At 34.4% G+C, this 18,042-nt stretch overlaps 2 protein-coding genes across 2 annotated transcripts in view; one reads left to right on the forward strand and one right to left on the reverse strand.

Moving 5' to 3' along the window:
• LOC104747344 (classical arabinogalactan protein 9-like) lies at window positions 1,107-2,600 on the forward strand. Its single transcript, XM_010468971.2, has 2 exons — window positions 1,107-1,669; window positions 2,277-2,600. The coding sequence occupies exons 1-2, from the start codon at window positions 1,157-1,159 to the stop codon at window positions 2,340-2,342; spliced, it is 579 nt and encodes a 192-aa protein (XP_010467273.1). The 5' UTR covers window positions 1,107-1,156; the 3' UTR covers window positions 2,343-2,600.
• LOC104748705 (uncharacterized protein At4g02000-like) overlaps window positions 16,602-18,042 on the reverse strand; it is a 2,921-nt gene continuing 1,480 nt past the window's right edge. The window contains exons 3-4 of the mRNA XM_019236799.1: window positions 17,538-18,026; window positions 16,602-17,403 (exon numbers count right to left, since the gene is read on the reverse strand). Coding sequence (XP_019092344.1) covers window positions 17,048-17,403; window positions 17,538-18,026 — 845 coding nt within the window. The 3' untranslated portion in view covers window positions 16,602-17,047. The remainder of the gene's footprint in view (window positions 17,404-17,537; window positions 18,027-18,042) is intronic.

The raw sequence follows: 18,042 nt of genomic DNA on the forward strand, positions 1-18,042 counted from the left end.
ATTCATATATATAATATTCTATAATTAATATAAATAGTTAGAATATTTATTTCATATTAAAAAAATTATTCTCCTATCATCTTTTTTTTTATTTTAAAATTTAAATGTAGTGAATCATCATATAATACATAAAGTTAATAGAAATGTATATTTTTTCTGCATATATTGTGATTTTGAATTTTTTTAAAATGAACATATATTACTCAATTAATATAAAAAGTGTGTGTTCAACATACATATATAGTAAATTTACCGTATATAGTAAATTATAGAATTTTAAAAAAATTATAATTTATAACTGATATATCTAAACTTGATAAAATCTTCAAATTATGAATATTTAAACATACTAAAATTTTAAAATAACACAAACGAGTTATATTACATGATGGGTTATATGACATTATATGATTGAATTGATAATAATAAAAAATAAAATATCATTAATATGATATTTCAATACGGGTTTAATCCTTATTGTACTATTTTAACAACACCATATAAAATATGTCGAGTCAAACTGATTTAATTAAGATTGTATCAAATAAAAATTGTGCGGTATATCACAGAGCATAATCGAGTCATAATCTAAAATTGTTGTGCGGTATACTGCGAGTCATAATCTAAAATTAACAAAAGAGTACATTAGCAAAATTAGTATTAAAATAATACATTAATAGAAAAATAGAAAAAAACTTGTCTCGTGGTATATGGTATATCGCGGGTCATAATCTAGTTAATGTGGTATAAGAAAAAAACTTTTAAAGAAATAAAGCTAACTTGTAACATTCATTACAAATTTTTGTTTTAAAATAACTTTTGTTGTTACTTACATGTTTGGAATAAAGAGTAACTTAAAAGTTTTATATTGTGATTAGTACAACTCATACACATCCCACATCCCACATCCCATCATAATTTGGTTAAATGAAGGACTCGCCAACGTGTCAACAGATCTAGCACCGCCAACTTCTCACATGGCATCATGGGGTATTATTATTATACACTACTAAAAGAACCAACTTCAATACGACGCCATGTATCTGCGTTTTGATAATAATTCCCACTTTTTTCTATTTAAATAAATCCTTCACTTTCCTCCTTTTACATTTCCTCACTCACTCACTCAGAGAAAATAAAAAAAGAAGAAGCAAAAATGGCTCGATCTTTCGCTATCGCTGTGATCTGCATCGTCCTCGTCGCCGGCGTCACTGGCCAAGCTCCAACTTCGCCACCAACCGCCACACCAGCACCACCAACTACAACAACTCCTCCACCAACAGCTACTCCTCCTCCCGTCTCAGCACCACCACCAGTCACAACTTCTCCTCCTCCAGTCACCACTGCTCCTCCTCCAGCTAACCCACCACCACCAGTCTCATCTCCTCCTCCTGCTTCTCCTCCACCAGCAACTCCTCCTCCAGTCTCTTCTCCTCCTCCTCCCGTCGCTTCTCCTCCTCCAGCAACTCCTCCTCCCGTTGCTACTCCTCCTCCAGCTCCTCTAGCTTCCCCTCCTGCTCAAGTTCCGGCTGCAGCACCGACCACGAAGCCAGATTCTCCATCTCCTTCCCCGTCGTCTAGCCCACCTCTTCCGTCTAGCGATGCTCCTGGACCTAGCACCGAGTCGACCTCTCCTGGTCCTGGCCCTTCCACCGATGTAAACGACCAGGTTTGTAAACTCATTCTTCTAGATCTTGTACAATGTGTTTGAGATCTGAGATGCTTTGACTTCTTGCTTGATTTGTCTGAAACTGATTAGATCTAAACCAGTTTGAACTAGAAAAAAGTGAAAAACATGTTTAGCTCAATTTAGCAAGAGAATGCTAGTCGACGATAATGTGCGCCCGTATCGGTCTTGATGATTTTGGTCTGTCTGCCTCGAGATTTTCGGATCCGAGCCGCGGCGCGTGGGTGCAATAATCACGTGACTTTGTCAGTCTGCACGTGAATAGTAAATAATCCCACGTGGCAATATGCTTTTGGACCAAAGTAGATCTAAGTTTATAGTAATAAAATATAGTCGTTAAGCGTGATGGACGGATTGTCTTAATATCTGCTGTCCCAAGATTATTTTAAGTTTTTCAGCCCCTAGATTTTAGGATCTTTTCAAATTTATCCCAGGATTAATTTAGTAATACCAGAAAAGTCCAATTTTGAAATTAAGGTGATGCTGAAATGTGCAATAAACTGAAATGCTGTTTATTATATAAGAAACTGAAATGCTGTTTATTATATAATAAACTGAAATGCTGATATAAAAACCTTATGTTTTGCAGAATGGAGCTAGCAAGATGGTATCGAGCTTAGTATTTGGATCTGTGCTCGTTTGGTTTATGATCTAAGTGGAGTCTTTTGGCCACCACAGAAGTGTTCCTTGCATTTATTATTATGTCGTCGTCTCTTGTTTGTTCCATTGTATTGCTTGGGACTGAATTCTTTTGGGATTTATTATCTTGTGGTGGAGAGGATACTACTGTACTGAGAGAGCTTGAGATGAGATAGCAGCAGGATTCATTTTGTTTGCAGATACTTTTGTGGCTTCCTTTCTCATTCTATTTGATTATTATTAGTGTACTAAATTCCTTTTTTCTCCATGCCTATATTTCTTTCCTTTTGCCTTGTCTTCTTTCTTGATAACACACTGCTAAACTGGCCATTTCTTATGCGATTTACATACTAATCTAGAGGCCAATCAAACCTAGAAGAGGCAGAAAATTATAAGATAATAGAAAATTTGTTGTACCGAACATTTTTGAGAAGTTTGGATGTACTGGACAAACCAAACCAAGTACAAAGGAGAAACAGAGAAGTACACAAGAAAGAAGAGAGATAGTACAAAGATGAAAGATGTATGAACCTCCCCCTATTTTGGTCAAACTCACTACAAATGGACTTTTAAAGAACATTCCCGGAGACTCTGACATGCCGTGAGTTTGTTTTAAAGCTTGTTTAAACATAGTAAAATACATGTCCCTTTACAACATAATTTTACAGTTGCATCAATTTAACGAGTTTTATAGTTGTGTTAACAACAACTGCACCATCTTGACTTATGAAGTTATGATCATTGAAAATCTTCTTGAGAGTTTTTAGTCACCTAGCAATGAACCTTCTTCAAATTACAGTCAATTCTAATTAGACCAACTTTTACTATAGGAACAAGAAAATATTTTTGTTAGTACATTATATCAGATTAGCTTTTTTATAATGGTGTTGTAAGTTAAATGGATTAATCACATTGTACTCTTAAACTTTTAATGAAAGACCAATCTAATATAATTAGATAAAACAAAACGTGATTAATAGAATAGTTTTTTACCAGTCTTGTAAGCCACACAAGACGCAACTTATTTCACCGAGTGTCATAGGATGGGGATGATTGCCGCTTCGTTACAAATTCGGTCTGTCAAAAGGTGGTCTCGACATTCGTTCTTACATGTCCGACATGCCTTCTTAAATTTTGGCTATTCGTCTGTTACTGTCTCATAAGCTATTAGTTACCGTGACTTCAAGTTGTGACTGTATATTTGAATCAGGAACCTTGAAAAATATAAGTTAGTTTAGAGAGGTCAGAAGAGTATAAAAGGATATTTGCTTCTTCTTTTTTTTCATTAATCCTGATTAACTAAAGGGATGTATTTGATCAAGGATTTAAAATAATTTGTATCAAAATGACAATTTTTTCTTTTCTTGTTCTGAAAGCATTAAAATGACAATTTTATGTTATTCATTTTTTAAAATAATCTTCTAACATTTATTGTTATTGGAGTGATGTTTTTAAAATATGTAACCAATCCACTGTTATTGTAAATATTAGTTGTGGACTCTACTTAAACTAGGAATTGAACCCGCGCGATGTAGCGCGGGAGCTCATTTTTATAATACATGTTAGACTAAAAATGATATGGTACATGTTAAATTGTTTATTTATATTATTAAATTCCTCTAATATAACTTAAGTTTATCAATGTCATAACTCTTTTGCTCTCTTATTATTGAGTTTGATAACCTTGCTATTAAATTGTCGTCTAACTTAGGTATTCCCGGAAAATCAATAAGTGACCGATCATAACGTCTAAGAAGCAATAATACTTGTAGCTTATGATGGTTATGGTGATAGGTGCGTATTTATGGGTACTTTGTGGCCTCGCACATAATCTTTAAACGTATAAACAAAACAAACATGCTTCTATTAAAAACCAACATCGAAACAGGAAACATGCGTAGATATATTTTTTAGGAACATATATTTTTGTTAACAATCGGACACATACACTTATCATGTATGATTCCTTCTTTGTCTCGATATGCTTTTATTATTGTTTTTGATAAAATGATCAATTTGATTACGTAATGTGATTTCATTTTAGACTGATGATATTGCACATATTGAATTGTTCATTTATATTATATATTTATGTTTTTTAATAAATGGTCAATTCAAATATATCATTAAAGTATGTTTTTATATTAAATAATAAAGTAATATAGACATCAGTTTGTCAAAAAAGTAATATTACATAGACATTACATTATACATATATATGTGGTTTTATAATACACAATATATAAATTCTTTTCTACTTTTTTAATTGTTTTAGAATGCATATAATACAATTACAGTTGATTGATAGAATAAATAGTATAATTACAACATAATTAGTTTAATTTACAACATTAGGTAATTTAAATCGACAACATGGGCAGGTATGATTTTCTTGTAACCACGTAACAACACACTCCTCGGACTCCCAGATATTCTTCAGGTCGCTTCTCGGTTGTTCTTAGGAGCTTTGTGAGAATCTCTGCTGCTGCGACTCAAATGCCGGGAGGAGTTTCACAAGAATCCATGGCGACCAAGCCTCCTTCTATACAATTTGAAAGGTTCTTCTCTCTCTCTCTCTCTCTTCACTTGCTTCGGTCTCTATAGTAAAGTTTCCATTTCTGTGGAATTGAGTTCTTGAAAAATGATATTGAGTGAAGGAGATGTAACGTGTTTGGCCACGATATTGTTTGATATGGAAGTGAAAGCTTATTTCTTGGCCAAGGAGTATGCTATCGTCGTTGGAACTGCTCTTGCTGATATGATTGTTAAACAAGTTGATCCCTCTTTGATGGTTTCCCATATTTACCCCTTTAAAATTTGAATACTTGCAGAGTCATTTTGGTGGAATTTGTATGTGTCTTTTGGCTAAATGATTAGTATTGAATGGATGTGAAATGGCGGAAATTATGTTTATAAATGATTGAATTTTGGAAAAGTGTCAGGGAATGTATAGAATTTGAATATCAAGATTAAGATTTATAAAAGCACTCCTTTTATTAGCTTGGAAACTCTCTCAAAACAAAGCCTCTCAATCTCTCTCTCTCAAGCTCATACATTATTCTCTCAATATAACACCTCTATTTATATAACACCAAAAACACCAAAACCAAATCCTAATAGGAATCCTTCTATGCTTAGATATCTCCTAAACATATTTGATCTTATCCTCCTTAACCATTGCTCGGTTAAGTCATTAACTTATTCCTCAAGTTAACCTCAAGCTTATCCAACAATCTCTCCCATAAACTTGAAACTCTTCTTCATGACTTCTTGCACACCTATGTGACCTCTCATTACTTTGAATCTATTCTTCTCAAGTGCTTTTGTGAGAATGTCAGCTTTCTGTGCAACTCCGGGAACATGCTCGACTACAACTAGTCCATTTTCAATGCATTCTCTAATTGAAGTGGTATCGCCGGTGAATGTGCTTGCTGTGTCCGTGGAAGACAGGGTTCTTAGTGAGTGCGATAGCAGACTTGTTATCAACTCGAATTGTTACTGATTCGCTCTCAGCTCCACTAATTTCTGCAAAAATATCTTGTAGCCAAATAGCCTGCTTAGCTGCCTCCGTAACAGCCATGAATTCTGCTTCACAAGAAGAAAGAGCTACATCTTGTTGCTTCTGAGAACACCAAGTGATAGGACATTCATTAAAATAGAAAATATGACCTGCAATACTCTTCCCATCATCCAGATCAACACTCAAGCTGCTATCACTAAATCCTATCAAACCTGTTTTGTTCCCACGCTTGAAATAGAGACCATGAGAGCATGTTCCCCACAGATATCTTAAAACTTGCTTAAGTGCGACTCCATGTGACTCTCTCGGTTCCTGCAGATACCTGCTCAAAACTCCAACAGGATATGACAAATCAGGCCGTGTATGAAGCAAGTATCTAAGGCACTCGATGATTCTACGATAGTTCTTCTCATCGATCTGCTTTTCATGTCTTGCTTTACAAAGCTCCAAACCAAACTCCATCGGGATAAGGACAGAATTGCAGTCACTCATTCCTGTCTCAGCAAAAATTTTCTTCACATAGCTTTCTTGTCTTAATATGATTCCATCCTTCTCTTGAAATACTTTTATACCAAGATAATACGTAAGCTTCCCTAAATCACTCATTTCAAACTTCTTTGTCATTCCCCTTTTGAAATCGAGTATGGTCTCTAAACTAGGGCCAGTAACAAGCAAGTCATCCACATAAACAGCCACAATGAGAAGGTGTCCTCGTTCTTGCTTTCTGTATAAGGAGGGTTCCTTGGAGCACTTTTCAAACTTCAATTCTAACAGGATTTTATTTAGCTTAGTGTTCCAAGCCCTTGGAGCTTGCTTTAGACCATAGAGGGCTTTGTGTAGCTTATAAACCTTCTCTTCCTTCCCTTGAGTAACAAAACCTTCTGGTTGACTAACATACACATCTTCTCTTAACTCACCATGAAGAAATGCAGTTTTAACATCCTGATGATGTATTTCCCATCCATTCAAAGCTGCTAGAGCAATGATGAAGCGTATCGTTTCAATACGAGCCACAGGTGCAAACACTTCATCAAAGTCTATTCCATGTCTTTGTACATAGCCTTTTGCCACCAGCCTTGCTTTGTACTTGTTTATGTTATTCTCAGAGTTACGTTTAATTTTAAACACCCATTTTAAACCAATTTCCTTACATCCTATCGGAAGATCAACGAGACTCCATGTTTTATTCTTGGTAATTGATGCAATTTCTTCCTCACACGCATCTCTCCATACTTTTAGCTCCATTGCTTCTTCAAATAATGACGGTTCTCCATTGATAGTAAGTAACAACATTTCTCCCTCAAGTTCTGCTAACAAAACGTAATCTTTCAAATAACTTGGTTTTCCAGGTTGTCTAGCTGATCTCCTTAACACAACAGCTGGTTGAGATGGTTCTTGTACTTCTACCATCACCGGTTCTAATTCCCCAACAGATTCATCACCAGATTCATCGCCTGCGTCATCTTTTTCTCTATCACTCTCTCTGTTTTCCTATGTTTCTGCAGTCACGTTTTCCTCTCTAATCCCATTGTTCCCGAAATTTCCAAAGTTAAGAGTGAACATCCCTGAATCCAAAGATGATTCTTCTANATTCCATCCTTCTCTTGAAATACTTTTATACCAAGATAATACGTAAGCTTCCCTAAATCACTCATTTCAAACTTCTTTGTCATTCCCCTTTTGAAATCGAGTATGGTCTCTAAACTAGGGCCAGTAACAAGCAAGTCATCCACATAAACAGCCACAATGAGAAGGTGTCCTCGTTCTTGCTTTCTGTATAAGGAGGGTTCCTTGGAGCACTTTTCAAACTTCAATTCTAACAGGATTTTATTTAGCTTAGTGTTCCAAGCCCTTGGAGCTTGCTTTAGACCATAGAGGGCTTTGTGTAGCTTATAAACCTTCTCTTCCTTCCCTTGAGTAACAAAACCTTCTGGTTGACTAACATACACATCTTCTCTTAACTCACCATGAAGAAATGCAGTTTTAACATCCTGATGATGTATTTCCCATCCATTCAAAGCTGCTAGAGCAATGATGAAGCGTATCGTTTCAATACGAGCCACAGGTGCAAACACTTCATCAAAGTCTATTCCATGTCTTTGTACATAGCCTTTTGCCACCAGCCTTGCTTTGTACTTGTTTATGTTATTCTCAGAGTTACGTTTAATTTTAAACACCCATTTTAAACCAATTTCCTTACATCCTATCGGAAGATCAACGAGACTCCATGTTTTATTCTTGGTAATTGATGCAATTTCTTCCTCACACGCATCTCTCCATACTTTTAGCTCCATTGCTTCTTCAAATAATGACGGTTCTCCATTGATAGTAAGTAACAACATTTCTCCCTCAAGTTCTGCTAACAAAACGTAATCTTTCAAATAACTTGGTTTTCCAGGTTGTCTAGCTGATCTCCTTAACACAACAGCTGGTTGAGATGGTTCTTGTACTTCTACCATCACCGGTTCTAATTCCCCAACAGATTCATCACCAGATTCATCGCCTGCGTCATCTTTTTCTCTATCACTCTCTCTGTTTTCCTATGTTTCTGCAGTCACGTTTTCCTCTCTAATCCCATTGTTCCCGAAATTTCCAAAGTTAAGAGTGAACATCCCTGAATCCAAAGATGATTCTTCTAAATTTCTCCACATCCAGCTCTTGTTTTCATCAAAGACAACATCCCTACTTACAATAATTTTCCGATTAATAGGATCAAGAAGTCGATATGCTTTAGAACAAGGTTCTGTTCCAAGGTTGACAAGCATTTGTGATCTGTCATCCAGCTTCTTGAGGTGTGGAGTCTCAGTTTTTGCAAAACAAATACAGCCAAACACACAGAGATAGGCCTGGGCATTCGGTTAACCATTCGGTTTCGGTTCGGTTGTATTCGGTTTCGGTTATTTTGGATATAGTAATATAGTAACCATTTGGATATTTTTGAAATTTCGGTTCGGTTCGGTTCGGTTTCTTTCGGTTCGGTTTCGGTTTGGTTATTTAAATAAATAACCATAACTAACATAAATTATATTAACATTAACCAAATAAACCAAATATAACCAAAACTAACCGAATATAACCAAAATTAACCAAATATACAATAACAAAAATACAAAAAAGGGAAAAATATGGATTCAATTTTACAAAATAGTATTTAACTTTGTAAATTCAAAATAATAACATTTACATATATTGATTATTTAAAATATTTAATTGTTTTGAATCTAGAAATAATTTATATTTTAAGTTTATTTTATAGTTTTGCATAATATTAAGTATATAATATTTGATATCTTCTAGGTTTTCGGATATTTCGGTTAACCATTTAATTGTCGGTTCGGTTCGGTTCGGTTTCAGTTAGTTTGGATATAGATTTTTACTAACCATTCGGGTATTTGAAGAATTTCGGTTCGGTTCGGTTTGGTTTTTTTCGGTTCGGTTTCGGTCGGTTATTTGGTTATCGGTTATTTTGCCCAGCCCTACACAGAGATGTTCCAAATTTGGTTTCTTCTTCTTAAGTGCTTCGTATGGTGTTAGATTCTCCAATACTCTTGTTCCCAAATTTGGTTTGGCATGTTCATGTGCTTTAGAATGCTTCGAGTCATCCCTAAAAGTGTTATGTTCCGTCTCTCAACTACTCTGTTTTGTTGAGGTCTGTAGGGTGTCTGTTGATTCCTTCTTTTTTGCAAAACAATTGAAACTCTTGAGATATAAATTCTCCTCCTCTTTCTGTTCGAAACGCCTTGATAGTGTTTCCAGTGTCAAGTTCAACAGCGGATTTGAATTTTTTGAACTTCTCAAACGCCTCACTCTTCTCTTTCAAGAGAATCAACCACATATAGCGAGAGTAGTCATCAATCAACACAAAGATGTACCTCTTTTGCGCAGCTGTATTTTGAGAAATAGGTCCACAAAGATCCCCATGAACAAGCTCTAAGGCTTGTTTTGCTCGATAGGATGTTGACTTCGGGAATGCTTGTCTCGCTTGCTTTCCAAATAAACATGAAGCACATGTTTCTCCTCCTTTTGGAGCACTTGGTATCCCAGTAACTAATTCTTTACTACCATCCTTTTGATGGTTTCGTAGTTGATGTGTCCTAATCGAGCGTGCCACTTTATTGAGTCATTTGAACCTGCAATCTGCAGACATCTTGAATTCTCGACCTCCAAATTCACCTTATAAAGCCTGTTTCTTGACCAAGTAGCTCTTACCAATAGGTTTCCATCACTATCATGCAAAGTTAGAAAGTCTTTTCTCATTCGTACATCGCATCCAAACTCAGTAGCTTGTCCTATGCTGATGATATTGCTTTTAAGAGGAATGTAATAAACCTCTGTCAATATCTTTTGTTCACCGTTCTTAGTGATAAACAGGATCGAGCCTTTACCTTTTATATCGATAAGTGAATCATCACCAAAATACCTTTCCCGTGATTCTTGTGTCGAGCTTGCTAAACCATGACATTTTTCCTGTCATGTGATTGCTGGCGCCATTATCAAGATACCAAACCTTGTCTAAGGATGTTTCAAGTTCTTTTGGTTTCACATTCTTTTCGTTGAGATACACCACCTCGTGCATCAAAAGAGATTCTGCTTCATGTGTGTCTTCCTCTTCTTTCTCCTACAATTCTTGAAGCTTAATCAACTTAAGCAAACGATCTGGACACTCGGAGGTGTAATGTCCTAGTTTATCACACTGAAAACAGGTTATGTTAGTCTTGTCCCTTTGTTGATAACCAAACTCTGTTGATTGATAGCCAAAGCGACCATTGTTGAATCTTCCGCAACCCCTACCACGACCACGGCCTGAGCCTCTTCCTCTACCTCCATCATAGAAAGATTTCTGCATCTGTGGAGCTGTGTTTGTATACATAAGCTTCCCCTGACCATCTTGTGGAGGAGCGTTTGCATACAAAAGTTTGCTCGGACCATCTTGTGAATCTTCTTCTTCTTGGATTCGCTCTTCATAGGTTTCTAATCTTCCAACAATGTCTTCAAACGTTGTTGTTTTAAGACCAAGAACCTGTTCGACTGCTGCAATTATATGTATATACTTTGTTCTTGGTAAGCTCTTTAGGAATTTCTTGACAATCTTTGTTTCTTCAGTAACCTCTCCCAAGGATGCTGATTTGGTAGAGATTTCAGAGAGTTTTCCGACAAAATCATCAATTGTGTCGGTATCCTTCATCTTTAATCTATCAAATTCAGCCATCAAAGTCTGTAGTCGTGCTTCCTTTACTCTCTCAGCGCCAACGTTTCTTGTCTAGGGGGTCGTGATATATAGTTAAGAAAACTCTGTTTTGTTGTCGTAACTTTGAAAAGCAACTAAATTTTTTAAAAGTTTACAAAATAATTTAAAATAATAGGAAAACCGGTGAATTTAGTGGATTGTTTTACTGTTATAGGCAATGTTTTTTTCTAAAAAAATATAGAATTTATAAATTATTATATATTTCCTTGTAAACAATATTACATACTGAACTCTTATCATCATTAGATTTATGGCCTTGATAAATTTTCAGCCCTTCTGACTATATTTATCATCATTAGACACCTTCTCATGTATGACTAAAAACAGGTTTAGGAAGAAACAATCCGACTCTGCTTAAACTTTGTCCTTGACTTTTGTTAATCGTCATTGCAAAACAAGTTCTAATTGGGAATTGCTTTCTTCGTATAACAACCGGAATCTTTCCATCAGTTTGACATAGTATAATTCTTGGAAGAAGTACTATATTACCATGTTTGTGCCAGAAATTATTTTAGCCTCTATCACTCTATGACCCATTCGAAGAAATATTAACCGTGTTCCATTACATAACCCATCTCGTTGACAAATATTACGAATAAGCATGATAGGTGTATTAACTTTAAGATATAATTTATGATGTGGAAATCCTGTTAGATTGATAGTGTTTAAATACTCTACTGGATAATCTATACCAAAATCAGTCCCTTCATATTCGTTATTACTAACTGAATCTGTCAGTCCCTTCGTATTCGTTATTACTAACTGAATCTGCACTGTTGTACACCTTTGTGTTACCAGGTACCCAATCTAACATAAAGTTATTAATTTCATCGACAATATCATTTCTTGGAGTAAGTATAGCTCTTTCTTTCAAATAATTTGGATTGGCATGGTTTTGCTCAAATGCTGGCTAAACATGTTTTACAATGGCTGAGATACTATCATCTTTAGCTTTTAGTAATAAACCATCATCCACAATTATTTGGTCAACTTCTGAATATTCTTCTAATAAATCATCCACTTTTTTAGCAGTACCGTTACCAACTTCCAAAATCCATTTTGCAAAATCTATTTCTGATTGTCTTAATCACATATTAATTGATAGAATGAAAAATTGAAAATAATTCCAAAAATATGATCGGTTGATTGAGGCTGCAACACTTGTCTGCTCCCTTGATGAATAATAGGTCATGTTTGTCGAAAATCACCTCCAAACAGAACTGTTTTGCCACCAAAAGGCTTCATATCAGAATTTGGATCACTACTCATCATTACATCTCTCAAAGATCTATCTAGAGCTTCAAAAGCATATTTATGTGTCATTGGAGCTTCATCCCAAATAATAAGTTCCGTCTCAATAAGTAAATTTGCTAATAAAGTATTTGCTTTGATCTCACACACATAATCATCCATTGGAGATAAAGGTATGTAAATCTTGAATGGGCACAATACCGGAAGATGCTACTGGAATAACTATTCGTTCTTCTGAACGTAGGCGATTGATGATAGTGTTGTAAACAAATGTTTTACCTGTTCCACCTGGGCCATATAATAAAAATAAACCACCTTGTTTATTTTGTACTGAACCAATAACAACCTCCTAAATTTGCTTTTGTTGAGCATTTAATAATAGAAATTGAGACAGGTGCTCAATTTTAAGTTTATTCTTTGTAGATACTTCACATTTGCGGCTATTGTGTCTAGAGAATCATTGTATCTAAAAATACATTGTTGTTGATTGTGTAAATGAATACTAAGTCTTTGAACAGGCTAATCTTGGTGATGTATTTCAAATTTGAAAATTCGCCAGGCTGCTTCACAGACAGATACATATCTACAATCAAGATAATTATCTATCTCATTTACCGAATCTATGTTCTTCTCATCACTTAAATCTTTATCATTTGATTTGCTTTTCTTCTTAATTACCATTGTCGCCTTATCAACTCCTTTAGTAATATATTTAAATAAATATTTAATAGCACTCGTCTTGTTACAAAACTCAATGTTGATATGAGCTTTGTATTTTTTAATAGTTCTAAATTGTGAGGAACGACGTAGCGATTATCTAACCTTATATCTCCCTTAAGTATAAATCTTGAGATGATATTTCTCCTTTGGTAAATTATATAACCATCTTTATCAACTGAAGAAGAACAACAAAACTGACGTGAATATCTTTTACTTCAAACTCCATTTTTCATACAAGAATTAGTAGGTCGATCTAGCACACATGGTCCGTGAATCATGTGTTGTTCTACCAATTTTTATCCATCTGAATCACTATTCACATCAGGTAATTCAGCAGATACAAAGTTAGCAATATCTTCGGATGTTGGATTTTTAAGATCTGCCTTTAACCAAATAAGTATATGTGCGTGCGGGTGTCCACGTTTTTGGAATTCAATAGTATAAACAACTATAAAAAAGACAATAAATTAAAAAAAAATAGAAAAGTAATAAATAAAATAAAAAGTTAATGTTATATACCTCCATTGGTTGGTCCAAAAAAACTTTTTTTTTCAATATCATTAACAAGTTGTCTTAATTTCATATGAAATACTCATGATTCAACATCAGGTCTAGCATTTCCTGACGAATCACCAGTTAAATATAAGAACTCAATAATCTCTTCCCATTTTGGGTTTGCAGTCATTGTAATAAACAAATATGGGTTTCCAAAACATCGACAAAGAGCCATAGCATCTTGATATTTTTCAGCCATGTATCTTGGACTGCCTGTATGGGAAGATGGTAACACTATACGCTTTCCAATACTTCGTGCATCATTGTCACCTCTTGTTACAGCATCTCTAACATTATTATATATATCAGTTCTTATTGTTTTTTTATTTAGTCTTATCCACTGTAGACGGTATGATTCTATTGTTGTATAAGCATCTACTATAAATTGATGAAACAATCTCCCACTTTTAACTATAGCCGAATATACACATGACCGTGAATGTATAAGGTACATGTAATATTCTCTCATTGATATAAATTCTCTTTGTCCTTTTTCAGCTGAAGTACATTTATATCGTATACCTTCGTAAAATCCAATTTCACCATATGGAAATAATAAAGGATATTGCAAAGTCATATAAAGTGGATGTGTACTCCAAATTCGTTGTAAAATTCCAGATTTCAGTTGTAAAATTATGTCTTTCTCTCCCATTGTGGAACTAAAGCCACCAACAACTAAAGCAGCTATTTCATTTGTCGAAGGCAACTCATACTGTCTTTTATTTTTATCATATCCAATTAGATGAATTTGAAAATCTTCTTCACCAGTATTCTCATACCTATCTCTTGCTTTTCTAAATACTTTTGATTGAACATTAAATTCATCAACCATTTGTATTAGCAATAATACTGTTTGTTCATCAAGCTGATCAGTTTCATCTCAATTCATCACTGCAAGTCGATTTTTTAAATCATTTGCTGTATCAAATATATACATTTGAGATAATTTAGGATCCTCTCCTTCACCTGGCAATAAGGATCCTATTCTATGATAATTTTCTCCATGTATATTATAACAGTACAATCCATATGTATTTTGGACCGAGTAATCAATTTTTGCATCCATAGAAATGAAAGCAAGAATATAGTTATAAGCTCGTATATTTCTAAGAAACAATGGATCATTTAGAAGTTTCTTTAGTACGGATGGAGGCTCCTTGGGAATTGGTAGTGATACAAGACCTTGCAACAGATTGAAAATAATGGACGTTTAGTAACTGGATCTTGTTCTGAACTTTTGTATAACCAAATCCAAGCATTACAATCTCCACATTGCATTAAAATATTTTCTGGAATTTTTTTAGATGGTGACCTTTTTTTCTAATAAAAATTGTATATAAACTAATTATTTATTTTATAATGGAACTCAAAAGAATAGTTTTAAATTATATTTATATTCTTACTTACGTTTTTCACTTGTTTGAGTGCTGACATTTGATATTGTATGAACTTGACAATCTGAAAATTGTTTAAAGTAATTAATTTTGTAACATTTAAAAAATAAAATTTATATATCAAAATCCATAAGTACTAACCAATTATCTTTGATTGTTTAGAACTACTTCCCACTTCCATCTTACAATCCATAATAATATTTTTTTTTATCTGTTACAAACAATAATTTATCATGTTGTAGTGGAAAATTTTTCAAATAAGATAACAAAAAACTTTGTTAAAAAAATTTCATAATAACTTAACAACTAAATTATAAGAAGTTTTGATCCGCCAGCTATCATGTTGTTAGTGATCGATCATATTTAAGTTTTTATCTTTCACTGTTAGATTCATGATAATAAATTTAAGTATACCAAAAATAATTAACTGTTAAAAGTAATTTTAAGAATAGTATTCTATAAATTCTATAAATAATGCAAAAGTAAATTTAGTTAAATCTACCTTGCTGATTACAAACTATTAGTTCCACAGGTTTGATGCTATTAACATCTACTGTTAAATCACTTGAAATTATGTTGGAAGATTCCTCTCTAATACATTTATCAACAAAATTGTATACTTCAGTAATAGAACGTTGTCATTTTTAAACTTTTTATAAAATGGCAGTTTTAATTCGATATTCTATTTATACTTAGAAAGAAATGCTAATAATGAACAGTCATCAATATGAACAGTTGTAATCAACCATCGTGACTATTTAGTGTCGGTTATATTAATATAGACACCAAAATCGAACATATATATTATTAACCATATAGTTCTAATAAAAAAGCTATATACTCTGGTGCATATGCATGTTATGAGGAGTAATATACTAAACGATGTAACTCTTGGTAACACATGTTCACGCTTCACGGTTACAGTGAAAAATCAGGGGTATATATTTATTAATAGTTTAAATTCATTTTTTATTTGTTCAAACAAAAAAAAATGATCCCTTCATTTTGGTCTACATTGATGAATACGGTGATGCATTCATTTGAAGTTAATATAGAAAGTGGCTCTAATCATGTTTATGAAGGTAAAATTATTCAAACAGAAAGAGAGATTGAGAAGTTGTTTTACACATTTACAATAGAAGAATTTATTAATGAAGAAGAAAACGCTATAAAAGAAGATTTATATTACTCTTTGGTAATAGCTGGCGTGGATGCAGAAGATACAGATGTAGTGATTTCAAATATGATTATATTGGCATCATATATTGTTTTTGCAGAAGGGTACCATAGGAAAAATATCCTCAATATTTCATTCAGTACTTTTGCATATTTGTTTAGGAGTGATTATGACATTCATGACAAACTACTATTTGAAGAATCTTTCGAAACTACAGAAGTGAAATTTCAACCAGCATCTAAGCAAGCAATATAAGGCTTAAGTGTACAACTATACAACGATGAACAATGTGGACTTCAGGAAAAGTGCGTAATATGTTTAAAATCATTTTTAAATGGATCTTTTTTTTTTTTTTTCCAAAAAGTTCATCTTATATATAAGCTTATACTGTTACATCCATCAGAGAAGAAACCAAGTTGGAGAGTCAAGTTATTACAACAAGCTTGGAAACACAGCAGATTTAAACTACAACATAACTGCTAAAATAAGGTAGATGCTAGTGAAGTAAGTCTGTCTTCATCACTCTCTCATTAAGACCATCAAAACAATGTAATTCATTGCAGCCGGTCTTAAAGCATACTTCATAAGTAAAGAGGAATGACAGAACCTTACATCTCACCACATCATCTTCAAAAAACAGTCATCAAAGGTCTTCATGAATTTCTTCCACGACCTTTACCTTCATCAAAATAACCATAGCCAAGGCACCAAGAGGTGAACCAAACACCATTGTCAACATAAAAAAAACTAAAGCAAGACACATCCTACAAAAGGATTAAACCAAAAAGAAGAATCTCAGAAATAAAGGCTATTAGTTCCTGAGATTCCTGACTTGTTAATCATTTTCCTTAGAGGTTTATGGTAAAACCGGATAGAACCTCAGTCCTGGATCCTTTCTGCATTGACGTGTGTTCCTATCAGTCTCCATGTGCACCTGTTTCCCTTTTTTCCTCTTCGAGCTCTCACCAATTTCATAATTTTCTTTTGGATTTCCAGTTTTAGAAAACAGAGAATCTGATGAGATTTTGATGGAGGCTGAACTTGAAGACGGGAAACATTGGAGAGGGTTAGCAGCTAAAAACTCCTCAAGATTCGGCGCTGGAGAAGCAGGTCTCGGCGGCTGAGAGATAGGGGAATAGGAAGAGATTGCGGAGCTCTGATCTGATTTAATGTCTCCAGTACAGCTGCTGTGACGGATAACACTTCTTCTTCCTGACCAGGAGCCAGAGGAACATCGAGGTAATCATCATCAAAAGCCGGAGGAGCAAGATACGGACAGTGAGCCAAGTCGTGATTGAAGCGACAACAGTTGGTGCATACTTTTTTGAGTTTTTCATACTCAAAACCTATCATGGCTCTTTCTCCAGTTTCAAATCTGACCTTTCTAAAGAAGCGAAGTCGGTTTGTAAGTTCAAATCTAATCTTTACCCTGATAAAGGCTATCTGTGTAGTAGTCTCATCATTGAAATCCAAGGCAACAACCTCACCAAGAGTATTAGCAATGAACCTAACCGTTGTGTTAGAGACATAAGGAAGGGGGATACCTCTGATTTGAACCCACAGGTCAATAGATGTAAGGAAATCCTCTCCAGGAAAGTCTTCCCACCTTTGAAGAGCAACAAACCATTTTTCAAACACCCAGGGTCCCCTTCTGAGAACAGAGGCTAAGTCACTCTCTGAACTAAACCTGAATTGAACATAACTATCATCCAGAATTCGACCGTGCACCCTGTCGTAAAGCTCCCATTGAGCAGGTAGGGCAGTTAAGACACGCCCACGGTCTTGGAGAGTAGGTTTAAGCAGACGTCTATTCCTTGCCAGAGCACTATCATAAGCTGAACTAGGAATAAA

Source organism: Camelina sativa, chromosome 15 (assembly GCF_000633955.1).
Source record: "Camelina sativa cultivar DH55 chromosome 15, Cs, whole genome shotgun sequence".
Lineage (NCBI taxonomy): Eukaryota > Viridiplantae > Streptophyta > Magnoliopsida > Brassicales > Brassicaceae > Camelina > Camelina sativa.